Here is a 25,985-nt window from a genome sequence, read left to right on the forward strand (position 1 = left end):
CACCGTTTCAAAAGTAATGTGTCGTCCTATCATAACTTAGGCAGCCTACAGACTGGACTTCGTTCGGTAAGACTGGTGGTCTACTTCGGGTCAGCCTCTGGAGCGGGGAGTTGATTCTATCCTGGCCTCGTTCTCCGTCAGCTGCTTTTGCTCTTAATTCTAGAGCGGCGGCTGATAACACTTTTTGCTTGTGGACATATCTAGGCACGGTCTACACCGATAGGTGGATACATGGAGGCCTACTTCGGAGCTATTCACGATCGATGGAAACAGGGTGAAGTATTCATTCCAAAGTTCGGAAACTCTGTTGGAAATGTGAGGAACGTCATTCATATTGGTCATATCCTAGAAGTGATTATTCGGACGTACTACCAAGCCTCAAAGTCCCATCTTTTCTTATGGTTCACTCTTCATCATCACCGCCATCATCATCATTCTTTGCCTCGGAACCCTCGTCATCCTAATCCTCATCATCGTCACCTCGACCACTCTCTATCAACTCCATTTCCTCGTACTTGAGCTGGTCCAGGAATTCAAACAGGCGATCGTTGAGATCAGCGATCTCTAGCCTCGTTTCCGCAGAAACCTCACCTCCGCTCTGTGCCACGATGCCGGCGATGAACTGCATCGTTCGCGTGAACGTTGCGAACAGCTGTCTGTATGCTGGCAGTTGTGCGAGGACTGCCGGGGCAGGTGCTGCTGTTGGCGCGAAGGGGGTGTTGGTGACGGTGGTGGTGGTGAGTGTCTCGGCTTCGAGGGTCTCTTCGACGGTGGCATCGTCGGTGGTGATGGTCTCGCCAGCGGCGGTCTTATCTGCTGAGGCGCCTTTGCAATCGCTCTAAAGTTTGATGACCGTGTGAGTACAAATTCCAGGTGAGAGGTACATTGCCAAAAAGGTAATGATGTTCTGGTTTACCTGCAGTGCCGTGATATATGCCTTGGCCGCCACGATTACCCTGCCCTCGGCGGTATAGTCGCATTCTGCGGCTCCTCCCAAGTGTTCTTGAGGAATGATGGCTTGAAGGTCTTCCATCGCCTCCCGGGTGTTGTCACGTCGCTTCTGGCCATAGATTGCGCTTCGGGACTTCTCTCCCGGCTTGTCTGTGGTCTTCTTGGGAGGCATGGTGGCTCGAGATTGTGTGATCTGATGAAAACAGTTGCTTGGTTGCTCTCTTGAGATTGATTGTGGTAAGTCTGGTGTGAAAAAAACAAGAGAGGAACCTTGTCGACCTGTGCACAATGGTATCAACTACAAATCGTTGAAGATAAAGATCCGTATTGAATCTAGTCGGGGTTTTGTGAGGAAGCAACGCAGACAATGAAAGGCTGTTTGCTAGTTCTGCGTCACTCGTCGCATCTACCGCCAGAACGCTCCACCCTGGTGACTGATGTTCAGACCGGCCCTTTCAATATTAGGGTCTCGTGGAGTGGCAGCGCAAGCTAGGGGACCTTGAGAGTTCCAGGTTACATCCATGGTTTGGCCAACAGTTTCTAACACAATCCAGGCATAACACCAAGAGGAAATCAATGAGCGCTCTTCCCAAGTCAGCGATGGGAGGAGAGAGGTAAGGCGGTCTGCCCTCTGCAAGAGCATAAATGAATGATGAAACAGTTATTACGCTACGAATATATCGAGTCGCATGACGACTAGGCTCTTCCACGCCAATATCTACTATTCAAGAAGCGACGTCTAGAAGGTTATACTTTCTGACTCTTGGAGTTAAGGGATGACTGCGCAGCCTCATTGTTGAATTGCTATCCAAGTGAATAATACCCTACAGATTCAGCTTCTCTTTTTCTCTCCCCAGAATGAAGACTCTCAGCCTATGCTCGGCCAGCCTCTCATGTATCGATGTTAAGTCTCATGTCGGGATAATGTTTTACACCAATGCTCTATCGAAGCATCGAGGAGAATAGATGCGTTCAAGCAGATCCACTCAAACGTTTTCCACTCATAGCATTCTCTTGAGGCATCTCTTGATGTAACACCGCTAGCCAGGAGCCTTGCACATGAAGGACTGATACGCATCGGTAGCACCGATAGTTATCTTTTGGGGAATTCTAGTTTGCAAATTTTTCTGGTTCTGTTTCTGGGTCAAAACCCTAGAGGGCACTCACTCAGCGCCATTGCTATCGTCCTCGTCATCTTTGGAGACTTCGAATCTTCTTTTGCGTCCAAAGGACGGCCACTCAGCGCCATTGCCATCGTCGTCGTCTTTGAGGACTTTGAGCTTTCTTTTACGTCCAGAGGACGGCGACCCAGCGGTCTTTTGAGGCCTTTTTTGCCTTTTTCGGCATCTTCGTGGAGGTGACAGTTGATTCGCAATGGCGTCGTGGTATGCCAGCCAATCATTATTAGATACATTGCTCCAATTGTGAGACTGTATGTAGGATTGAGCATACGGAGAAAGGCTTGGCAATGGAGAGCTGACTCCAGCGCAACGCCAGCCTCATTCAACGACTCAAGTGGAGTGTCCACAGTTTGACTTTGCGGGTTGCTGAGATATCCAAAAGCCGAGTTGTTCGCACCATGGCATGCCGTATTCAAAGAACTCGGCTTGAAAGGTTTCGTCCAGCCGCCTGACTGTTGAGCAAAGCAAAATTGGACACTGTTGGTCAATGGTCATGAACTGTTCGCTGACTTCCTCAACGATAGTAGAAGTGGTCACAGCAACAAGCTGCTCTGGTCTTATTCGACAATGCTCTTCACTCCCCCAGAATTCTGCGCCGCGGAAGCTGGCTGCAACCGCTTTCTCTCTCGTTGCTTTTAGCTCTTCCTTCAGCGTACCCTGTTGCCTTGCGATTTTGTTGGTGAAGGCCTTCCCTTCCTTTCGACGCGGTTGCGCTCGAGGATTTGCGCAGAGAAGCTTCCTCCTGTGGAACGGTCGAGAGATAGCAATAATGATAAGGCCAATGGCTCGACTTTGCAGTTCGAGACTTCGAGTTCATCTCCACCACCCTGGAGGGATGAGGTATAGACGGGAAGGGGATGATGCTGGAGCCGCGCAGAGAATGTCTCGAGTTGCAGCGATCTGGCGAAGGTGCTGAAGACCCCATGCGTCTCTTTTCATTTGAATAGCACTGTTTCTCATCGTACCATAGGAACTTGGTCATAGACTTGGGAGGCCTCTTTCAGGTGGTCTTGTAAATCCTTCCGGATCGACCGGCCGAAGGAGGATTGGAGTGTTGCGGTAATTTGACGAGATATTTCAGTCGTTGAGAGTGGTATTCAGGTTGAAGCTTGTCTTCAATCGAAACATGGTGTTCGTTGGTGGTATCATCTGCATTTTCATCGCTCCAGACATCGCAGTTGGCTCTGTCTCGTCGAAATAATCTGGTCAACAGCTCAGACTGGAGTTCCAACACGTCTTCGCCATTGGATTCACCCAGTATACGTTGATACTCCTCCACAAACAAGTGTTGGATAGTGTGATCCCATCCAGCAGGGGCTGCACCGGGGACGTCTGGGGCAACGACGGGATCACCAAGAAAATTGGTGATTGGGAAATTGTCGGCTACCCCAGCCCCGCGCCACTGTCTCTCAGGCACGCACGCGAACTTGATTCTTCCCCGAGCGAGGAACCCGTTTACGACCGCTTGGTCGTTTGCCTGGGTGGCCTGGTCAAATAGGACACGGGCATACTCGTACTCCAGATTTGCTTGGACGGAGCACAATTCTCAATGTCGTCACTGAACAGAAACTGCCCGGTGTGGTATGTGACAGTCCAAAGACCGACGTCTAGCGTTGCCCCGTACAGTGGATTGCTTGGTCCCTCAAGTCTTGATCCAGGGATAGGATCAGATCGGCGACATGTCGAATCTCAAGCCACTGGTCAGCCATGGCTGCTGAATAGCGGACATAGTCTGGCGAGTGGTTAAAAAACGGCTCGTAGTCAACCAGATGGTTAGTTTGAGACAGCGGGCTTGGAGTAAAGGAGTGGGACGTCAATGCTGGACTCATGAGCATAGGCGTATGTAGCTTCAACAGGTCCTCGAGGGAATTCTTCAACCCCAGGCGTAAGGCCACTGCCGAATGCAACGGTATGAATTTGTTTATATATGTTTGGGGGAAAGAAAGGAGAGATTCTGAAAAAAACTTTCGAGGAGGAAGGGCATTATTTATACCCTCTCTGGTTCCGGAGGATTAATCTAACAAACGGACTTCCGACTGCCTGCGGACTCCAGATCAGCACTCATCTCCTGATCGGCCTGTGAGTCGTTGGCGACTTCACCCTTGTGAATATGCGTCTTGAGCGTGAACTACTATGTTTGATCTTGGGACGCAACGGAAGCTCCGTGGCTGTGATTGATTCAAGTAATGGTGATGTTTGAAGACCAACGCAAACCTTTGGCACTGTCCGTTGACGGGAAACTTCACAGACAATTGATGTTCCATTCCTGGCAGCATCCATGATCACAATCATTTCTGCTTTTTGCATTCACTTCCAAAGACACGCTTCGGACTGATATATCGACTCTTCTCGACGTCCAACCAAATTTATCGAAACCTATCGTGCGAGGGTAAGGCCAGTAGACTGAAGGTGATGCATCCAGACTATCCCCCTAATCCTATTCACCACGCCTTCACATATATGACAACAACATTACGCTCGACCTGACCTGGAGCACCCTCAATAGTGCTGGTTGTTAAAACAGTCAGGTCACCATTCTGCTCCAGTCTCGCCTTGTCAATGAGTGGTTCAGCGTCGCAGCCTGCAAACTCAAAGCCTTGGTCAAACGCCTTGTACCCACTCGAGTGAGTGGCTTTGAGGATCTTGAGAGTTTTCCGTCCATTGTCTGGGAGGGCGAAGTAGAGACTGTTGTCTTGACCGATAGCGATGCTCCCTCTTTTCCCAACGCTTGCTTCCTCGAAACCGGGAATGATGTTCGACGACCATTGACCTGCGCAACAACGTCAGCACTCTCTCGCAACAGATAACCGGGCACAGCAATACCACCTTCCGGAGACCGATAGTAATGCTTCCACCGTAAGTCTCCATTCATCTTGTCCCTGTTCAAAACATGCACACCCCCATCACGATCCACAGCCTGCGACTCCTGATTCGTGAGCCCACTGTCTTTCGGGATGGAAAATGCTACAATTCCCTCAGAATCCGGCCTGACCGAACTCCCCTTCTCAAGATCCGCTACGACACTCCCTTTCCCATTCTTCCAAGTCCTGCCAAGATCGTCACTGTAAGCATAGCAGATATCGTGATTGTTTTCTGCACCGTTCGGCCCAGCCTGTGCTTTGTGCTTGATGTCCAGCGGATCATCCCACCCTTCGTACCACACAAAGCCGCGGTACGTCCAGGTGAGATGCAGACGGCCGTTGCGGTAATCGAAACCGTTGATGTATGGATTGTTTTTTATGCCTGTAAGATGCTGACCAGTGAACGTGTATTCGCCGGTCGAGGAAGAATACTTGTACAGCACGTCGGATCCCAAACCAGCCCTGAAATTCAAGAAGGGGTTCAACAGTCAGTGTACAAGGGCACCGATGAATGATAGGCGTGGGTGGAGTTTTGCAACGGACGGATGAAGAACCTACCGTCCTAAACGATGAGTGAACAGCAGATCATTACCAACACTCAGAAATCGTGGATACGAGACGTCATGAAATGTGTCCAATCCTGGCGACAAGCCTGGCAAAGCATGTAGTGTTGCCGTAAACAGGCTCGCCGTCCACTTGTGCTCTTCCGGATGCAGCGCGAGCCCAGGAACGGAATATCGGTATCTCAATCTGCATAAATCCTTCCACTCAGCGTGATGATCATTTGAAGAATTCAAACCGTCTTCAAACGGCTCGAGCATACCTACACGTCGCAATGGTGATCATAGCTCAAATGTATCGTCCCATCGCCGTGGCAGATACCCATTTGCGCTGTATTGTGCCCATCATCCGTTGTTTGAGGGTAGTCGTCAAAAACGAGTATGTCATCCCAGGTCTGCTGTGTCAATGGTCTTCTGGCTAAGTGGATATATAGGGGCTCTTGTTCGCTAGCATTCCCATTGTTGCCGAGAGCCGAGTAGTATATAGCGTATTGCCAACCGTTGAAAGTCGTGAGAGCGTCTTCTTGGTAGGACACGCCATTTAGACGGTTACGCCGGTGCTGCGGGTCTTTACCGAGCGTGGAGATCCATGGGAACCGCATATCTTGATCTGTGATGACGGGTTGAGGTGTTGGTTGAATTATTGCTGGAGGGTGTGTAAGGCAAAAAGGTTTATACTTACTTGAGTGAGGTACGTGTTTACATGCATAAATGCACGGATCTACAGTTCTTCTCGGTCTAAATACCGCCGAGAGCTCGTCTGTGAAAGACCACACTTGATGAAATCTCTCCCCCATTGCCCTTTTAGGTTATACCTGGACTACCCCCGCAAGGGTCCAGTATGCTTAGGCTCTTCCAATACATCTCTTGGATGCCATGGATTTAGTCGCATTCTGCTCACTACCCAGACATCTATCGATCTTGGTCGTATATGCCAGCAGGCTAATCGAATATCACCAACCCATATGCAAACAATCACGCCAGTAGGAGTGACTCTCCATTTCCCAATTCCACATATATGGGTTCCTCAATCATAGCCTCTGTGCCATCAAATTCAACCTTGGCTGTGGCTTGCACCTGTGCGAAAGCTTCTGAGACAGTCAAGGGCTTTCTTCGAAGGAAGGGTGAAATCAATCCCCATTTCTTTTTTTCTTCATCGTGGGTTCCGATCCAGAATTTTGCGTTCAGCAATTGTTGAGCTTTGATCGCGTTGACGGCGCCTAGGTTGAGCTGGTTACCGACAAGCGAGATATCGTGTAATCCATGTAAGAGAGCTAAGGAGTCTATTGGCGGCTTCGCGGTTGTTATGGTAGCAATACCAGACACTGCCAATCCATGTGGCGTGTAAATCACTGCTTCGGCTGCTTCAGACTCTGAATCTGAAATTCGAGTACATATCAGCACTGCAGAATGATAGTATAAAGCGTCCGAGCTCGTCACTATTCTGCTGATACCGATCCATTCTGGTAAAGGAGGAGTGCTTGTAGTTCGCCAATCCTCACCGTTGCCAAATGATGCCATTTCAATGACGGTTGAGAAATGATTCCATGACCGGATGAGCTGTGCTGCTTTCCCAGTAGCAAAGACTGGAACTTTGGTATTAACTTCTAGCAATGTAGCCTTGTGGCAGTGGTCGGTGAATTCATGGGAGATCACCACTGCATCGATATATGAATTTCGGGCTGTGGTCTCTGAAGTAGCATGGCGCTCATACTCGAAAGCCTCGGCGTCGCGGAGGAGCTCATCCAGCTCAAGGATTGAGCCAACACTGCTCTCTACTGCATGCCACTGCTTGGAGAACCAACCAGCGACGTCTGATTGTGGTCCTTGTAGCCATGGATCTATCAGTAGGTTGTATCGAGAACGAGTTGAGTGGAAGGGACGGTAGTCAGGCTTTGGTATTGACAACAACCATGTCGTATCTGCATTCAGATGAGTCAATATAGGCCGAGCTGTCCTATGGGCTTGTCTGATAGAATCATTGAGGTCGTGGTGTAGCTGAGCTGCGGCGGCTTCATCATCTGGATTAGTCATTTTCCCCGGACCTCCACGTGGTGTAGACATTCATCTACATAGTAATCTCAAGTAGGATGGAAAGAGGATCTAGGCTGGTAGAGACTCACTAAACCCATAAAGAAAAATGACCCGGGTCTTTGATCATAATGACCGGCAAGGTCTTCCAGCCACTTGGTTTCAAAACGAGCCCATCTTGGCCTGTGTCTTGACGTATAGATTTTAGTGGTCTAGTTAACTCCGCATATGTGGCGCGGGGTTGGCTGCTGTTTCGAAAGGAGGCAGCAATGCATTTCGTCCTGCGTGAAATCTGTAGACATATCTATGCCTCAATGAAATTTGAGGCCATCTTAGTGTCTGAGTGACGTTGGTTTGTTGATCATACTAATGCACATCTCATCAAAATAGAAACTTGATTGTCTGGAACTCATGTGGCAATCAAGGACAAGTCACAGGTGATGATGCCAAGAGATTGCAACATCTTATCACTGATAAAGCTATCCGTGTTGGGTCAAGCGTGGGCTCGGGGATAAATCTACATTTAATCCGAGCCTTGGTTCACACAATTGCAATGTCGTCCCCCGAGGTGCCCACCGAATAATGATGTCGAATAATGACAGCAACAAAAGAGAGACAAGATAGCATTGTCAAGCTTGATCAACTCATCTGAACAGCAATCATTGGCAGCGGCAGGGGCAGGCAGCAAACATACCTAATCAACGTATAAGATAATCTCGCCATTGCAAAAGTCCTCCATTTCCGTGCCAATACACACAAGCCTGAGCAAAAGACTGGGCATACATCAGAGGGGTCCGCGCGTACTTTGAGCTCCACCAGCAGGTCACAGCCACTCAGTTGCCTCTGTTCCAGGCGTACCCTGCTTATCCTCATTCAGGCTTACCCCCCCATCTGCACCTAAAAGGACCGGATCTGCCAACCCGATAAGCCAGAAACTTGGTAGCACGGGGGGCAAGGCTTCTGGCATTTCCAGGCTCGCCCACACCATCCACCCCAGCAGGCGCAGTTCGCCTCGTGGAGAGTTACAAAGGCTTAAAGGCTCCTCTTGCACCGCCTCCTCGCAGCCAACCCTCTGTTTTGCGTGTTACTTCATCAATTCAACCACTTTCCAGTGTGTCTGTGACTCGCTTTCCAAGAAAGGCTTGTTACACCTTAAGGCTACTTTCAACATTCCCTTCCACGCTCATTCATCTGCCGATGGTCGACTCAGCTGACGAGCCTCCCTTGTCAAATCGTCTACACTCATGGGCTAAGAACACGAACTTCGCAACGAAGTTGTCCTTCAACTCCCCTCGAACATCCCGTGATAAGCAGGACTCTATCCTGCCAACCACCGCACCTCAATCTGGCTTCCCCTTCCCCACAAGCAAAGATGCTGTCTACAAACCCTCTGCAGCCGGTCCTGCAACCTCAGACCAACCCGTGCACGACAAGGATAACGGGCAGCAAGATATTCCGTCTATGGACCAGGAAGGAGATGGAGCGCAACCTTCCACCATAGGGTCTACGGAACCCAAGGCTCAACAGTCCTTGGGTAGCCGATTTGTTCGAGATGTCAAGCGCATCATTTTCTCCAGTTGGATCAACTGGCTTCTCCTTATTGTGCCCGTCGCCATTATTCTTGGAGCCTTGGTCGACTGGGGTCACAATGACATCGTGAGTCCCACGGTTGTCTTTGCCCTCAACGCTGTAGCCATCATCCCACTGGCCTCACTTCTGTCCTTTGCAACAGAAAGCGTGGCTTTACGGATGGGTGATACCGTCGGCGCACTACTGAACGTGACCTTTGGCAACGCTGTTGAAATTATCATTTTTATCATTGGTCTGGTTGCCAATGAAGTCCGCATTGTCCAAGCTGCGGCGATCGGCTCCATCCTATCGAATCTGTTATTGATTCTCGGTATGGGATTTGTTGTGGGTGGTCTTCGCTTTCGTGAGCAATTGTACAATTCCACTGTTTCCCAGATGAGTGCATGCTTGCTCTGTCTCAGTGTGATTAGTCTCTTGCTCCCCACGGCCTTCCATGCCTCATTCAATGATGCGGATTCGGCCGATAACAAAGTGCTCAAAGTTTCTCGAGGTACAAGCGTGGTTCTTCTACTGGTCTACGTCTTGTATCTACTATTCCAGCTCAAATCCCACGCATTCATGTACCAGAGTACACCCCAGCACCTCATTGACGAAGAATCCCACCCTGGTGTACTTGCTGAGATGTTGAACTCTTCCAGCTCTTCTAGCGATTCGTCTAGTTCCAGCTCTTCTGATACCGATTCGAGTTCAAATTCACACTCAACCGCCAAACGATTCAAACGCGCTCTACGCAGAAAGCGGAGAAAGTCTACTTCCAGCACACAGGATAACAATTCCGCACCAATCATTACCCGAAGTTCTTCCAATTTGACTAATCACGGTGGATCCATCACGCATACAACGTCACCAGCCTCTCCAGAGTTAGAACCGGTCTTTAGTGGCGACGAGGCTGATCTCGATGGTGAAGGCCGCCATGGTCGTCATAGATCTCGCATCAATAGCGTCCGGACACGGGACTTTGAAAGCGAAATTCAGGCCGACAATGTCTCTGAGAAATCCAAGAAGTCCCGCAAAAGATCCAAGAAATCATGGAAGTCCAAACATTCAAAGAGGAACAAGGAAAAGCGGAAGCAAATCGAAACAGATCCGGAAAAATCCCCAGCGGCTGAAACTGAAACCGAAAAAGGTCCTGGCATTGACCAGAACCACCTTCGGGTACCACAGGTCGAATTCTCCACAGACATCCAAGAAATTCCTAATGAGAATTTGGCCAAGCACGGCTTTAATATTCGCAACCTGTCTGAGGCCGTCCGACCTGCTTTCAGCTCAGCAATGTTTCCCCACCATGAGGCCACTGGAAGACCCCTAGCAATGCCGATGCGAACTTCCCCACAGCCGAGATCAAGTTCTCGTGGATTACGTCGCACTTCGTCGATGCCCGATATTCTTCATCGCACTGTCTCCAATACTAGACCATCGCCTCTCTTCCCACAGCCTATGCAAGATACTGTCCCTTCATCAGAAGCTGGAACGGAAGTGGAGATCATGGAGGTTGTGGAGCCCCAAGCACATCTTTCTCGCACGTCGGCTGTCATCATGCTCCTCGCCACGACAGGTCTGGTCGCGCTTTGTGCCGAATTTTTGGTCAACAGCATCGATCATCTTATCTCTACCACTGGTGTTAGTCAAGCCTTTGTCGGTCTCATCATCTTGCCAATCGTTGGTAATGCGGCTGAACACGTAACGGCGGTAACAGTGGCTGCTAAGAACAAAATGGATCTTGCTATCAACATTGCTCTTGGCAGCAGCATTCAAATTGCTCTTTTTGTTACACCTCTCATGGTCATTCTAGGATGGATTCTGGACACCGAAATGAGTCTATACTTCAGTTTGTTCGAGACTGTCAGTTTGTTCGCCAGTGCGTTTATCGTCAGCTTTTTGATGATTGATGGTCGCAGTAACTACCTCGAGGGAGCTCTCTTGATCGCCGCTTATGTCATCATCGCTTTGGGTGCATTCTTTTATCCAAAGTGTGACTTGAGTGCAGGTACTGGGGCGATAGATGATGGGTTGGGTTCCAGATGTCCATCTCAAACTCCAAGAATGTTCTTCTAACCTTCGACGACTCGCCATCTCGAGTCTGGTCAATCGTACCGTCAATTGGCGTTATTTCCTTACCCACCATTCGTTTACATTGTTGCAGAATGCTTCCCCGGCTAGGCCTGAGAATACTGATGTTCAAACCGAGCTGAACAGGGGGAATTGATTGCAGTCGTTTATTCAACACACTCCTTACTTGTGAATGGGAACGAAAACTGCATCTGTGCAGGTCTCCTTCAGTAGCTAGACATGAATTTGTAAACCACAATGATAAGTTCGACTTGCCTAGATAAAGGTCGCCTCGGAATTAGTTCCCTTGAAGCGTGGATCAAGATCCTTGCATAACTCTCCTGCCAAATTGGCACGCAGGAACTTTTATCTTGAACAGGATCAGTCTGCTCGTCAAGACCACAAACTAAGCTGTCCGCTAGTCATCTGAGGTTTTGGCCACGCGAGTTAGAAGCTTTGGAGCTTACTCATGTGCAGGAGCTTGAGATAACACCGTTGGACGTTCGGTGGGGCGGGAGAGCTTCTCTCCGATAAGCTCTTTCCCCCACAAATCTCCTTTTCCAAAGTCAATGTCAACCCTTGAGAGCTCACTGCTAATATCTCCTCCTCGGACCCATCGGAGCACTCCAGAAAGTCACATCACGCGTCCAAACTCTTGAACAGTGTACCTTACAGATATGGGAATCCTCTACTATGAGCTGAAAGAAGTTTTGGCCGCTGTGGATTGGATAGCATCCTGCTAGCTCAGTATGCTACCTTCGTGAGGAAGCATTTGTCTGTCCCATCCAGAACCTCGGGACGCCCACGGGTGTCCTGCCCACGCTAAGATGAAAGCATGTTCATTCGACCTCATCGTGCCATCCATGGCGTTCGCCTTATCATTCGCTTCCATCCCTAGTCTGAGGAATGTGATCCAACCATGATCGGTCGCGCCTCACAACCCTGGTCTTTCGTTATCCAACACACGAGAAACGGGCGTCCAGAGGAACCTCGTTCATCTCCGTGCCACGCAGGATTCAGCGGTCAGAACCTCTCCCACGAGGTCCTTCAAGCCTGACTCACCCCTCTGTCGTGCTTCGAGATATCTTAAACTTGATTCTACCTCGGGTTACTCTTTCCTATTCCCACTTCTTTTCATCTCTGAACTTCAATTCAGTCTTGTATCACGAATAGTGCTTGCAGGTACCGTCATTTGCAATGGAGTCCTCACCGGACGCAAAGAGTAATAGCATGGATGCTCCTCCATCTGAGCAGGTTCGACGAGGCTCTTTAATAGTGGACTCCAAACTCGCTAGCGAAGAAGATGCTGCGGTTCTGGCCAAAATGGGGTACATCTAGCCTTCATGTTTGCAAGCTTTCGTATTGACGCAATCGTCGAACAGGTATAAGCAGGAGCTCCGGAGAAACTTCACAATGATCGAAGTCTTTGGTATCGCTTTCGCCATTATGGGGTTAGTTTCCGCCAGCTACGGTTTGGATTTCGTTTCCCTTAAGATACGATGATTTTGTACTCAAACAATTTTTTTGGGCTTTTCTAGAACTGTCTTGCAATGCAAAAATCACTTGAGGTGAGCTCTGTAGCAGTCTATCTGCCTTCGTAGTCATGTTCTCCCCATTCATAAATCGTACAAAAGCTTCCAATGAAAACATTCATTTGCATGTCCCACATTCATTCCAATTCGTCATCCATCCAGGTCAAGCTCTGCATGCTAAAATGTAGATGAAGAGTCTTGATAGTCGGGAATGGTCATGATCTCGTCTTCATCCTGAACGCCAGTCGAGGCCTCTGGTTCCACAGCCTTTTCAGAGCTGTCAGTCAAGTCAGGAGAATTTGTCATGCGATCAGATGCTGTTTCTTCGTTGTCCGAGTCGTCCGGTATGGCTCTTCGACGTGTGACTCTCATAGGCGTGGCTCTGGCAGATGAGGCTCTGGCAGATGAAGTTCTCGCAGGTGGGGCACTAGTAGATGCTACTCTTGTACCTCTTGCCCTCGCGGGTGTGGCTCTTCCACGGTTACCTCGTGCCCTCGTGGCTCTGCCACGTGTGCTGGTTGAAGGTTGTTGTAGTTGCGAAGTATGTTCCGGAGGATCCAAAGTTTCTTGCTCAACTTGTGCGGTAAGATCGATCATTGCCTGATCCTCAACTTCCATGACTGTCGATACTTCTTGTTCCAATTCCCAGAGTCTCAGAATTTTTCTCTTGTGTTCAACTGATAGATCTTGCCAATTGATGTTCGAAATCGTGAACTCAACCACCACCGATACGCCTCTGTTAGCAGCATTTATGAAATCAGCATAAGCCTCTTTCACAGAAGCGGGCCACGCGGCTACTTCAACTCTTAGGTCACGGAGTTCTGCTCTAATAGCTGTAGTGTCAGGTTGTTCTCGTGCGGGCGCCACTGTATTCTGGAAACCTCGTCGATTCCGAACTAGTTCCGCAGCCGCCGCGACGTCAGGTCCAAGATCCTTGTCGCTGGCAATAGTGTATCCCCCGTTCGCCACCCATTTATGATGCGCCTGAATTGACTCTTTCACTATCTCCTCATGTACGAACACAACTCCTGGACGCCGAGATTGGTATAGGCTCAACAATTCTTGTAGAACCTGGTTGCCTGATCGCATTTGGAACTGAGGAATTTTTTCTTTTTCGGCGTACCAGACTCTGCGACCTATTAAAGGAAGTTTGGCAGCTCTGTCGAAGTACTTTGCGTGGTGTGAGAGGTCTTCATGTAAGCCCATATATACGGCACCGCGATCGTTGCAGTACAGCATGACGGGGGCCAGGCCTTGAAAGAAATTGATATTCGAATAATCTGTTTTGGTCTCCCAGCACAGCGTGACGGGAACGACAGGGCTGCTAATCGACAGCGCATTTCCGCGTGCATTCAACAGGTCAAGACGTTGCCAGTGAGGACTTTGCAGCCACTGGATTGATTCAGCCTCAGTCCAGATGTAGTCTGTGAAGATGAGTTCCGGGAGGGAGATGTATTCGTCTGGCCACATGTCTCTGGTGAGCGTAGCCTTGGAAATCAGAGGTTTGATGAAATGAAAGACCTGTGAGACGTGTTAGTATTAGAGCCGGGCCTCAACATCAAATCGCGGAGAGAGTCTTACTTTTCCGCGACCAAACCGAGCACAACACTCAGTCAGTCCCAGAGCAAGCATTGCGGCTGGTCCCATAGAAGCGTAGCCGCCGGTGATAGTGTTCACGACATCGAATCCTGGACTTGGACCTCGACTGTAGAAATTGAGATATCCATCTGCTCTTGCACCAAGATAGACGCGCTGACTGGCCGGAATATTGTCGATATTTGTGGCAGCACTAGCTTTCGGGCCGCTCGATTCCCCTGGAGCCATGTCGAGGCCCGATTTGAGTCAGTGAGGATCGATGGGATGTTGTTCTTGATGGTCAAAAATTGGTGATGGGAGAAGATTAGGTTTTAAAACCTTCCCTTGGCTGGGGACTGCAGGCAGTCCCAGCTACTCAGCTAGGCAGAAACCTGCACAGTCACTGCGTATCTGCAATAGCAAAGGCGGCCGCTGATGTACAACAAAGACTTCAGAGGCAGTCATCCGTACGCGTGCGCGTGCGCGGTTTGTTTGCTACTTGGTTGCCTTTTCCACCTCTGACCACAACTTCAACACAGCTTCTTTTCCTACCATATCTTTCATACCTCAAGGAATCACCATCAGTGATTATGGCTTCCGATCAAGATTCTGACCCTATGTCCGTTCCGGATACTGAACTTCCTTCCAGTCAAGAACTACTCCATCATGAGCCTGTTCCAGTTGAAGACAACTCCTCCTCAGACAACCTGAAGGCGATCTGGAGACAACGTATCAGAAATGCCTTGCGGTTCGCTTCCGCTGCCTCTATCGAAGGCGATATCTCCATTGCGGCATCTGCAACCCCACACTTCATCCGAGCCTTTGAGTACGCACCCATGGATGCAGCCATACTTCTCCCTCGATCCCTTCCACCTGACACAACACTGAGTATCACTGATCGTCTTTTTTCGCTGTGGGCTCGCTTTCGCAACAATAATGGCAAGATTCTAATACCAATTGATATCAAGTCCTTTGCGTGGCATGTGGCATCGCAGACCCATGCCGGACGAACCACCAAACACCTCAAAGGCCTCGTGTACAGTGGTCCTGAACAAGTCAAGCACTGTCAAGCACTTATCATCGCAACTGCGGCAGATGCTAATTGGGTAGCATTTGTGCCTCGATTCTACTACAAAAAGATGGACACCAAGGCTACCTCCAGAGGAGGGCAATTTTTCAGTATCGGAAATTTGAATGTGTCGATGGCTCAATTCAACCCCCTTCCCCCCATCCTCGCTCCTTTTGTCATGCCGAAGCATGATCTCCCGAAAGCTATCGAAAATATGGCTGAGCATTTTGAGGACAGTCAGATCAAATTGTAAGTTTCTAGTTAAAGTTCTATCTCTGGGTATCCGTTAACACTTATAGGCGAAATCCGTATTCAGGCAATGAGTACATCTCAGATGTCGATGTTCAGGCTCAGAGCATTCGAACCATCAAACCCGAAAATGGCCCGGAAGCAACTTTACGATACAAAATTTGGCAAGCGTTCAAAGATCCTGCAAACAGTACAGATGGGTCACCAGAGTTCATAATGGAGAACCCAGTCTGTTCACCAATAACTTCAGACATCCGAATTGACCACGTTACCGGACGATCCGTTTTCCTCGAATTGAAGCAAAAACATGCCCAAATCTCTGAGAGCGGAAAGCGACTTGAGCACCTCCAGCATACTCTGGGATACCGTGATAGAGGTATTTTTACTTTTCGAGCTTCATGGGACTACCTTCTCACCATGATCGACGACAACGTTGGATATCTCATCCGTAAGGATGATATTCCACGAGCATGGTGGCACCAAGAAGTCTCAATTGAGATCTCATCCGCCCGGTGGCTCAAACATGATTTTCCAGATCGCTCATTCCTCGCCCATCGTCGTGTGAAGTTCAATGCTACAGCCCAGAACATATACATGGATTTTGTCCGTATCTTGAAAGACCGTCACGGTGAACTGATGTTCTCAGAACTGAGCGCAGAGAACATTCGTACATTTGCTGGTCCCTGTCCATCTCGTCTCTTGGGCTTCGCCTCTGATCAAGATACTGTTGATGGTGAGCTTCAAGTACTGAATGAGGTCGGAGAAGAGCAAGATCCGGTCTCTGAAGAGGAAGAAGCTCAAGAAGACTCTCGCTGGGGGCATGCTCGTGTATTCAAAACTACGCGAACTGATCCTCGTCGTCTGATCACAGGGAGACGTGATGCTGGTCAAGATGCAACGTTGTTTATGCCCTTGATGGATGAATGTCGACGAACGTAGGTGTTTTCCATCCTGATGTGTCTAGGAGGCTGAGCTAACATGTTACTAGAGGTATGGGCTGTATGATCGACCTTGGCAAATGGCATCCTTTTGGTAGAATGGCTATGGTTCAGTGGTGCTGGAGTGAGGAAGAAAAGGGCGTGTATGACCGTACTGGCAAACCACCATGCTGGACAGGGATGCTTCCGTCAACCACACTCATGGTCACGCTATGCAGTCAATGGAGCAGATGGAGACTTGGTTACGCGCCTAACGAGGGCAGCCGTGGTGAAGTCCAAGCCTACCTTACTGCCCACCCTTGCATTGTGGTTTGCTCCTCATTGGTCAAGGAAGAGGCACATAAACTTTTGCATCGATGGGTTGTACCGTCGGAATTCATGCCTCCAGTTCATGTCGGTGAATTGAGAAAAGACAATCGAATGCGGAAGGGACCTCTTTTCCTGGAGCAAGGACACGGTATTGAAGAATTCGTTGTTGCGGAGGCAGAACTTCATCGAAATATTCTTCAGTTTTTTAATGGTGAGGAGTCTATCCAAATTGGCCTTGGTGCTGTGGTCATCAAGCAACCACGATCTTACCTGAAGACCATTGGGGACTACAAGAAGCGTGCTGAAGCCGACTTCAATTCGGGAGATCATGGACGGACTCTAGTCATCTCACAACTGGATGAAGAGGCCTGACTGAGACGCAGAATGACCTATTGAGATTTTCAATAGCTGAGGCAGAGCTCGAAACAGATTGTCATCATCCACGTGTTTTCAGCCACTCTTTCAATGTCCTTATTATCATTCCGAGGAATCATCCAAAGCCTTGAAGCCAGAGACTGCCTCTAAAATGGTCGACAGCACAATTGTGTACCTAGATAGCTACTAGAGAAACCATCTCGAATTGAAAACTTGTGAATTGGCAAGAAAAACTAGCAGGGTCAATCGGCAGTAGCGATTATCCTAGTTACGGTAATCACTACCTGTATTTTGCTGCCATTTGTTTTCAACGAGCCATCCAATCCCGACCATTCAATGAGTGAAGCTATTGAAGGAGAGCGGCTCCCGTGATCCTGTCCATGTAGATACATGACGTTGGAACTTGGTTGCTTCCTTCATATTACGAGCTTGGTGCATGGAGTTCCGCAACGTACTGGATCGCCTAGACCTCTGCTCCCGTGGCTTCGGTCCACGACGCCTGGGTTGCATTAACTGCCATCTTCAATCCTCAAGCACATTCAAAGTGCGACGCACGATGTCCTCCATCTCCATCTGTCCTTCTTCATCCAAATCAGAAAATCCAAGCCCTAGCGACTCAAGGTATTCGATGTCGGTTCTGAATCTCTTCTTGACCAAGTTCCTCTCTAGAGTTGTTCCTGGATCGATGACCGGCACACGTGGTCGCTTGTGACTCAAGGTTCGGAGGATGGCATTGAGAAGAGTGTCTTCAACGAGCTCATGATCTCTGTCACAGGTCAGCTGGCGCTCATGTTACCCAAGGAAAGGGTTGTCAGGGAACATAGAAGACTGACTGGCGAAGGCGAAATTCCGGGACAACAGCATAAGCAACTTGCCACATATCGTCACATTCCAAGAGGGTGCAGAATTCTCCCATATGTGTGTCGTGGTTTTCGAAGAGGCCTGGGTTGGTCCTCACCACATTCATGAAATCTTGTACCATGAGCTGAAAGTCCAAGACACAGGTGACATCTTTCATATCATAGAGTGCCGGCGAGAGGCGGGCGAAATCGAAAGTAGCCATTTTCAAGCAATCTGAAGGATGGACGGTCGTTGAATATGATTTGGTGGATGAAGGCAGGATTGAGTGATATGAGAATGGGATGGCGATCAAGCAGGTACTTAAGAGGAAATGGCACATAATTAAGTGTCTAGGTGAGAAGTAGGTAGTGTTGAGTCACTTAGCTAATACCTTCACTTATTTTTTTTGTTATGCATGCAGGCGTCTCATGCAACGTGAAGCAATGAATGACGGTTTTTGTATCACTACTTGGCACAGGCAGTGCTACCTGCCAAAGTCCACAGGTAGCTACCTAGATACTACTCACTTCGGTTTTCTGGAATGCGATCCTTTTTCAGACTGTTTACCTCAATAGCGCTGTAGCCTAACTTTTCAAGAAACACATCTGGCCAGAAGCATGAATATAGTTATTATGGAGGATCGCAATGTCGTACAGCTCTTGAAACGCGATCTTCGAACTACCTTATACTGATTTGTCCTTCTATACCAGAACCACTGCTGTCCAAGTTACCCGTTAGTGGGGACGGGAGCATCCGAGACGGGGATCGTTGCTAAAAAACGAGCCTGAGACACCAGCACTAAAGAAGTTACCGCGGTAGATCACACAATGCGAAGTAGTACCCAAGCTGTGACGTTCCTCATGCATACCTGTTCCTATGTGAGTAGGTATCTAAAGCCTTTATTCGTAGCGCAGCTCCTGCTTAGTGGTGCAGTAGTTGGGAGCCCTTGGGCACTTAGTTAGGGGAGCTAGAACAAATGAACAATAATCAGCCACTCGCAGTTCAAGCTCTTCATATCAGTGACATACGCTAGCAGCAGCAGGTGGACCCGGGAGAGGTTTAATGATAACTGAACACCGTCGAGTTAGCAAAAATCGGAAGTGTATCGATATGAAAATTAATCAGCAGGAACCCCGGAGCATTGCGATTTTATAGATTCAGCTATCGTCATTTGTGTGGAGAGGGGCCGTGGGTCAGATGCACATCTACAGAATCATGACCTCAGGCCCTAAGACTAACGACCGGTTCTAGACACTTGAGAACCTCGCTGTTCATGGTGATAGCGTGTCTTGCTGTGGTAGGATACAACTCGGATCTCAAGATGAGAGGTGCCATCGCTAAGATGAAGCGACCGCCGACGAATGCAAGTCGCGGACATGCCAAATTCACATTTCACAATATTGTCCGAGCGAAGCAGGAATTGAGGTGAACAAGCTGACAGCAGAGTTGGCGGATGTGCTATCACTTAAGCATTCTTCGGGCCAAATAGCAATGTCATAGCTTGATGCCTTTAGTCTACATGGAGATTCAAGCCTTGTTCTGCTCTGTTTTCCTCAATACGAGGCGGGGGGCCACATAGATCATCGTTCAAACCCCAAGAGAGATGATCGTTCAAGCTCCCAGCGCCAGAGAGAGACATGATCGTTCAAGCTCCCAGCGCCAGAGAGAGACATGATCGTTCAAGCTCTCAGCGCCAGAGAGAGACATGATCGTTCAAGCTCCCGAAATGTTTCTGATTTGCTTCGTTCAGTACTGAACGAAGTCCAAGCCGTCATGGCTCGAGCTACTTCTGAACTCAAGCTCTACCCTTTTAGTTGAACATTTGATCGGTGGGTATTTTGGGATGCCAGAGACTGCACCGGTAAAAAGTTATTTTATTGGACTCCCGATAGTCCATGATTTTTTCCTTCCGACTGCCTTGAATGCTGTGATCTGTTATGACACTCGCAGAAGGCGCCTAAGGATGATCATCCATGCTTCCATCGGCTGTGTGTATCTCTGTTCAATGTGTGAAACAAATGTGCTCGCTCTTTTCCCATGTGTTCGGCGGATAAGCGCTTGCTGATGACTATTCAAGCTCACAAACTTTTGTCCCGACAAAAGGTGCCTGGTGATAGTTTCATAGATTGAGAATGAAGCTGTGTGGATGATGTAGATGGCAAAGTTTCAAAGGAATAAATAGCAGCGTGGTGTTGGTTTATGATGTCGACTGTGAAAGGGGCCAATGATGATACTCGTTGACGCTCCAAACGGCCATTCAGAAGAGCCACCCCTGAGGTGAAATAAAGCGTCGATACGGTGCTAATGGTAGGACAAAAGTAAGATGGATAATACCCAAAGCAATGACAAAGGCCGAACGTAAGTGACTTGAGCTGTCAGTATAGCTGGAATTTACCTGCAGTGAATATAGTGTTGGTAGCTGGCGCGCGCCTGCCATAGCGGCGGACACGCGCTAGTTGTGACCAGCACGCGACTCGAGTGACTTCTGTTCTCTCTTTTCCTCTTCTCTCTTTTCTCCTCCTCGTGCCCAACATGACGAACCAAGGTACAGTGCATTGATGCCCCGATAGGTACGCCATGGCTATACTGACTGACTGCATATAGCCCATATAAACTCGAGCCTATACGGCAATGGTAAAGGTATGTCAACGATCTTGCTAATGTGTGTTAGCCTTTGGGATCGCGCCACTAACAATGGGAATAGTGTTTAAGATTGGAGAGATCATACGGGCACCCAATAAGCCCAAGGAGAGCGCCAGTGCCATCGTGGCTCGCCACCGTACACCTAATATTGTGTACAATAAGGGTTTGAGAACTGGTTATCGAGGCAAAGCCCTCCCGGACTCCACCGACAACCAATGGTAAGCTATTCCGTTAGAGCTCCATAGTATTTGACAGGATGTCTCACCAATTCAGGGTCCTTGAACTTATAGAAGGGGAGGAGACAACGGGCGAGGAGGTGGTGGACGCTGGTGTTGACTAGTAAGTATCATGTTCATGAGTCTCCTGTCCCCAAATCCCAATACTGACGAGGGCCGCACCGAAGCGTACGGCAGTCACCCAGCAGAAACCCCTCTCCCTCTCAAGAGGCCGCCCATTCCTCCTCCCCGAAGGAGAAGAAGAAGAAAGAGAAGAAGAAGGCGGCCGGTGGCGCCAATGCGCCTTCCAAAAAAAGGAAGGCACCGGCCATTCAAGGGGTGGCTCCCCGGACAGCCAAAAAACAAAAAAAATAACAGTTGATTGATTTTGTGCTGGTTTGCTTTGCTTTGCTGGAGTTTCGGTTGTTTCGGGATTTTTGGCCCTTTTGGGAGCTTGAACGATCATTACGACCCTCGAGTCGTATCTGCATTCGTTTGAGCTTGTGGTCTTTGGCCTTTTTGGGAGCTTGAACAATCATCGCGACCCTTGAGTCGCGTGTTCACTCACCCCTTATGATCCTCCATCTTCTGCTCACCGGAGACCATCAGAGCCATCTACTCACCATGCCCACCACCACCGGCAGCAGCAGTAGCGCAATGTGCTTGCCATCTAATCACATTCTTCACCACCATGAGCGCCATTTACTCGCCATTTCAGCCATCTTCGCCCAAATCCAGCCACTTATCAATCATCACAGGTCCGCCCACAACTGAAGATGTTTTCACGCTGGCTTGTCCTTCTCACCTCATTTCGAGAGCTCGAAATATCAATCACTCAAAGACAGTGCTTCGCCCGATACCACAGGCACAACCGGACTTCGGTGAGAAACACGGAATTTCTAGTCGTAATTACCTGCTGACTTGCAATATTAGCAGGGACCATCATAACTAGCAAAACTAACAGCCGCTCCATTTCGATCCAACGCACTCAACGATCAATGGGTAGTCTACCTTCGATGGCATCCAGCTCCCGGCCGGATGTCCCATACCTGATGCGCGAAAATTTTATTGTCTCGGAGAAGCAAGCCATTCGTGTGGACAGAACAACCACACTGTCCGTCCTTTTGAGACCTCCAATCTCTGTCATCTCACCACGCGGTGTCTTGACTCTTGCACGTGCTCAATAAGGCTCAGCAATAGAGGTTGAATCTCATCATCCATCCTGCTGATCCACCTCAGCGGTCTTGAGACATCGAGTTCAACGCCAACACTCAACAGCAAGGAACAAGCTGCACGCCCGAGACACCTGTCCAATCGCAAGTCAATATAAGACACAATGCAAGGAAAAATTCAGCAAGTAGCCAAAGCGTTCCGATCGGCGATCGTGTATGATTAGTGCACAGCAAACCAACAAAACAGCAAAAGGAGATCGAGGGTCATCATAAGCAATGTATCACTCCATCTTGTTCATATCCTCTCCCGTTACTATCAAAGTATCAGGACCTTCAATAGCATGGCACGCTTTCACAAGATAGCCAACAATACAAGAATGAAATCAGCAGGCGGACACCCAAAGATGAACGTTGCTTGCTGCAAACCCACCCGTGAATGAGTAGAAGCAAGGATTGCATCGATCTCTCCCACTGTCATCTTCCACAAGAATAGAGTATAGAATAATACTCAATCTAGCAAACCAAAGATTTCATTCCAAACAATAAAGTTCGAAAACCACACAAATAAAAACAACAGGAGTTGTCGATCGAAAGGCTAGCCTAAGCCTAATTAGACTAGCTCATCTACTCACGTGATACAAGAAAATGTGTTACTGCCAAGACCTCTCTACTCCGCCGTAATAATCCGCCGTATCGCAATTTACCACTAGTGCAGTTATCAGCTCGACAAGGACCAAAAGCCTCAGCTGAATAGGGTTAACAACCAGTTATTACAGCTAGATAAGGGCCTCAGGAGATGCGGAAAAGACCATTTTAGATCGTCACTACACGTAATTTATATACGTAACTTATATAGAGAGAAGAACAGCCTCCATGAGTAGAGAAGACAGATACAATTTGATAATTCCTGAAGTGCATTTCCTACCGCCAAGCCTCCAACAAAAGGTTCCAGGGATATATTCTTCGGCATTCAGCCCGACCTTTACCGAGCCAGCATCATTGAGATCCAATACAATATGCAGCTTTGCAGGGTCGCCGTTCAAGTCCGGTCTTCCTTCGAATCAATCTGTATACAGGGGTACCCCGCACTGCTTGGTGTTGATCAATATGCATTTCTGGGCTAGGACAAAGTATCTCCCCGCGCACAATTGCCGTGCAAGGTACATGAACAAATCCTGTTCCTGAGATTTTTGAGTTCAACGGTTAAAGGTCACTTGCCGCTCAGATATTTCTACCGGGACAATTGGGGCAAGGTACCTAGGTAGGTCGTGACCTCATCCTCTCGAGCACGATGCAGAGCGGAGTTCGCTATGTCGGCGAAGCTCAAATACCCTGGAAGTCGCACCTTGGCTACAATATGACATGCGATGCCAGGCACACTCGCAACTCTAACGCAATGTTAGTACTCTCTCTACTGTTTAGCACGTTGCTTTCTGAGGTTTGTCCTCAGACTGTGCCGGAGCAAGCTCAATTCGTGGATCAAAGAGGCTTCAATGCTCTCAAGACCGTTCCACCACCCTCGGTGTCGAACCTCACCTCGGTAAGGCAAATGGGTAGGAAACAAAGGTTCATGATTACGGAGATCTGACAGGCTGTAGATTTTTCTGCCACCCGGTCTGAGTGAAGATGATGCTCTTGCAAAGCCATTCCATGTCTACGACGAGGCTTTCTACGACATCATCGGCACGAATCCTACATTGACGGTTATCGGCAGTACCGGGGGCGATCCGTTATTTCATGAAGCTGTTGTTTGGTATATATGCCCCTTCTGAGTCTTCCTCGACCTTCTTACTAAAACGGCGATCAGGTATCCTCCTACAGACGAGGTCTTCTTCGTCCAGAATGCAGGAGCAGCCGCTGCTGGTACTGGTCTCAATAAATCAAATGTCATTCTGAAGATCTCTTTGGACCAAGCGGCTGCTGTCTCAAGTCAACGAAATGCTAGTGGCCAGGTTGAGGTGATAGCTGTCAATGCCACCCCAACAGTTATCAACTCTAATGGTGAGGAGTCCTACGATCACGCGTGTAAAGGGAAAGGCGCTGATTATATCTTCAAGGTGCTACGAACTATCGCGGGGAAATCATCTTCACAGGCGAAGGTCAGGGCCCTGATATCGCGCCATCACTTTTTGTTATGAATTCCGTCGAGCCGTATAACACAACTGGTATGTTACTGAATCTCTAAACCATCTCAGTTGGGAGACGGACTAACATGATCTTATTGAACAGTACTTCTAAACAATTACTTCGGGCGACAGTTCAACTCTCTTAACGACGTAGCCATAAACCCACGAAATGGAGATGTATACTTTACTGATACGCTGTATGGTTATTTGCAAGATTTTCGTCCTTCGCCTGCACTGCCCAACATGGTTTACCGCTTGAATCCATCGACTGGCGCCGTGACGGTGGTGGCTGATGGATTTGAGTTGCCTAATGGTGAGTTCCTGAGAGTATATCCTGAACCGTGAAAGAAAAGCCCATTTCTCATCTTAAATTTAGGAATTACGTTCTCCCCCAACGGTTCCTATGCTTATGTGACCGACACGGGCGCACAGTATGCGCTCTACGGCTACAATTTCACAGCACCAGCTTCAATGTGAGTCTTGTGCATCATTGCACACAACGCAAGATAGCAGCTGACTGAGCCGCGAATAGCTACCGCTACGTTGTGGAGCCCGACGGCACTTGGAGCAATCGTAAGATCTTCTCCTACGTGTCACCAGGCATCCCCGATGGCATCCACTGTGATACCAATGGCAACGTTTACTCCGGGGTCGGCGACGGCGTACACGTCTGGAACCCCTCGGGCACATTGCTCGGCAAGATCTTCGTCGGTATGACCTCTGCGAACTTCAACTTTGCTGGGAAAGGTCGAATGGTCATTTGTGCCGAGACACAGCTTTACTACGTGACTTTGGCGGCTGAGGGTGCGGTTGTGGCGAGTGAAATGCCCTCGTCTTAGTTCTGTGGAGCAGAGATACATACAATGTGCTTGAAATCTCATAGTATATACGGTCAAGGGTGCCATGCAGTTCAAAGCTTGAGCAAATACCTAAATTGTGTCCTAATTATCCACATGCAGAAATTGGTCATTCCATCTGCCGCTCCAAAAGCCGAAACCCCAGATTTGCGGGCAGGCTTGGTCCCTAATAAAAATGTGTTAAGCTGGAAGGGGTAACATCGCCATAACTCTAGCCTTGCAAAACTAGTGTTCAAGGTTCTTGCCTCTTCATCACTTTGTGAAGTAATGTAGGTCCGCACCTATGGCCCGTAACAAGCATTCTTGGTAGAGAGGAATCCAAGATGGACCACACCTTGCGTCACCCATCCTTTGAATGGACTGCCGTTGGACACACCCGATGCACACGTTTTACGTCCTTAAGCCTTATTTAGGCCTGTCCACTCCACCCCTCTCTCGAGCGAAGCTAATTTCGCTCTCGAGTCTCGACTCGAGGCTTGGTAGCTGTCTATGAAAGAAGTCTGGTCTTGCATTACCCCGCCCCCAACTCGAATGTACTCCGAGATAACCACCTAGGTAATTAGTCAAAGTGGTCAATGGGGAACTTAAGCCGAGTCTATTTTCTGAACTGAGAAGAGAATCAGACCTCAAGCTAGCAGGGCCATAGCTAGAAAGTTCAAAGCTCGAGATCGGCGTACTTCGTGCGTATACCCTGGGAGAACAACCCCATTCCCATGGACACCCCGGTAGTGAGCCCTTCACAGGTCTTCATCCGAAGCCTGGTGAACACAAGTACCGATCAAGACTACATGGCAAGGAAATATCTTTAACCGCCGTGGGTCAATGTGCATTACTATAACATGATGCCTCCATGAAGCTGTCA

General features: G+C 48.8%; 11 protein-coding genes across 11 annotated transcripts; 5 read left to right on the forward strand and 6 right to left on the reverse strand.

The window, feature by feature from the left end:
- Positions 1-460: 460 nt before the first annotated feature.
- On the reverse strand, positions 461-1,123 carry LTR84_012881 (uncharacterized protein; the record flags this gene model as incomplete). The annotated part of the gene is made up of 2 exons (XM_064856388.1): positions 461-838; positions 917-1,123. 2 exons carry the CDS (start codon positions 1,121-1,123, stop codon positions 461-463), a joined length of 585 nt encoding a protein of 194 aa, XP_064707564.1.
- Positions 1,124-3,132: 2,009 nt separating this feature from the next.
- Positions 3,133-3,841, reverse strand: LTR84_012882 (uncharacterized protein; the record flags this gene model as incomplete). Its single annotated transcript, XM_064856389.1, has 2 exons — positions 3,133-3,659; positions 3,757-3,841. The coding sequence occupies 2 exons, from the start codon at positions 3,839-3,841 to the stop codon at positions 3,133-3,135; spliced, it is 612 nt and encodes a 203-aa protein (XP_064707565.1).
- Positions 3,842-4,573: 732 nt separating this feature from the next.
- LTR84_012883 (uncharacterized protein) lies at positions 4,574-6,155 on the reverse strand (the record flags this gene model as incomplete). The annotated part of the gene is made up of 4 exons (XM_064856390.1): positions 4,574-4,902; positions 4,956-5,455; positions 5,552-5,743; positions 5,821-6,155. The coding sequence occupies 4 exons, from the start codon at positions 6,153-6,155 to the stop codon at positions 4,574-4,576; spliced, it is 1,356 nt and encodes a 451-aa protein (XP_064707566.1).
- Positions 6,156-6,528: 373 nt separating this feature from the next.
- On the reverse strand, positions 6,529-7,617 carry LTR84_012884 (uncharacterized protein; the record flags this gene model as incomplete). The annotated part of the gene is made up of 1 exon (XM_064856391.1): positions 6,529-7,617. One exon carries the CDS (start codon positions 7,615-7,617, stop codon positions 6,529-6,531), a length of 1,089 nt encoding a protein of 362 aa, XP_064707567.1.
- A 1,164-nt stretch (positions 7,618-8,781) lies between these two features.
- Positions 8,782-11,229, forward strand: LTR84_012885 (uncharacterized protein; the record flags this gene model as incomplete). Its single annotated transcript, XM_064856392.1, has 1 exon — positions 8,782-11,229. One exon carries the CDS (start codon positions 8,782-8,784, stop codon positions 11,227-11,229), a length of 2,448 nt encoding a protein of 815 aa, XP_064707568.1.
- Positions 11,230-12,932: 1,703 nt separating this feature from the next.
- On the reverse strand, positions 12,933-14,579 carry LTR84_012886 (uncharacterized protein; the record flags this gene model as incomplete). The annotated part of the gene is made up of 2 exons (XM_064856393.1): positions 12,933-14,276; positions 14,337-14,579. 2 exons carry the CDS (start codon positions 14,577-14,579, stop codon positions 12,933-12,935), a joined length of 1,587 nt encoding a protein of 528 aa, XP_064707569.1.
- Positions 14,580-14,947: 368 nt separating this feature from the next.
- Positions 14,948-17,267, forward strand: LTR84_012887 (uncharacterized protein; the record flags this gene model as incomplete). Its single annotated transcript, XM_064856394.1, has 3 exons — positions 14,948-15,648; positions 15,699-16,583; positions 16,637-17,267. 3 exons carry the CDS (start codon positions 14,948-14,950, stop codon positions 17,265-17,267), a joined length of 2,217 nt encoding a protein of 738 aa, XP_064707570.1.
- Positions 17,268-17,792: 525 nt separating this feature from the next.
- Positions 17,793-18,333, reverse strand: LTR84_012888 (uncharacterized protein; the record flags this gene model as incomplete). Its single annotated transcript, XM_064856395.1, has 2 exons — positions 17,793-18,036; positions 18,104-18,333. The coding sequence occupies 2 exons, from the start codon at positions 18,331-18,333 to the stop codon at positions 17,793-17,795; spliced, it is 474 nt and encodes a 157-aa protein (XP_064707571.1).
- Positions 18,334-20,642: 2,309 nt separating this feature from the next.
- On the forward strand, positions 20,643-21,093 carry LTR84_012889 (uncharacterized protein; the record flags this gene model as incomplete). Its single annotated transcript, XM_064856396.1, has 4 exons — positions 20,643-20,655; positions 20,715-20,750; positions 20,815-20,971; positions 21,027-21,093. 4 exons carry the CDS (start codon positions 20,643-20,645, stop codon positions 21,091-21,093), a joined length of 273 nt encoding a protein of 90 aa, XP_064707572.1.
- Positions 21,094-21,659: 566 nt separating this feature from the next.
- LTR84_012890 (uncharacterized protein) lies at positions 21,660-22,155 on the forward strand (the record flags this gene model as incomplete). The annotated part of the gene is made up of 2 exons (XM_064856397.1): positions 21,660-21,873; positions 21,902-22,155. 2 exons carry the CDS (start codon positions 21,660-21,662, stop codon positions 22,153-22,155), a joined length of 468 nt encoding a protein of 155 aa, XP_064707573.1.
- Positions 22,156-23,536: 1,381 nt separating this feature from the next.
- On the forward strand, positions 23,537-25,105 carry LTR84_012891 (uncharacterized protein; the record flags this gene model as incomplete). The annotated part of the gene is made up of 7 exons (XM_064856398.1): positions 23,537-23,680; positions 23,739-23,893; positions 23,948-24,141; positions 24,198-24,305; positions 24,370-24,579; positions 24,643-24,739; positions 24,799-25,105. 7 exons carry the CDS (start codon positions 23,537-23,539, stop codon positions 25,103-25,105), a joined length of 1,215 nt encoding a protein of 404 aa, XP_064707574.1.
- Positions 25,106-25,985: the final 880 nt, after the last annotated feature.

This window comes from Exophiala bonariae, assembly GCF_035927105.1.
Source record: "Exophiala bonariae strain CCFEE 5792 chromosome Unknown scaffold_9, whole genome shotgun sequence".
In the NCBI taxonomy this organism is placed as follows: Eukaryota; Fungi; Ascomycota; class Eurotiomycetes; order Chaetothyriales; family Herpotrichiellaceae; genus Exophiala; species Exophiala bonariae.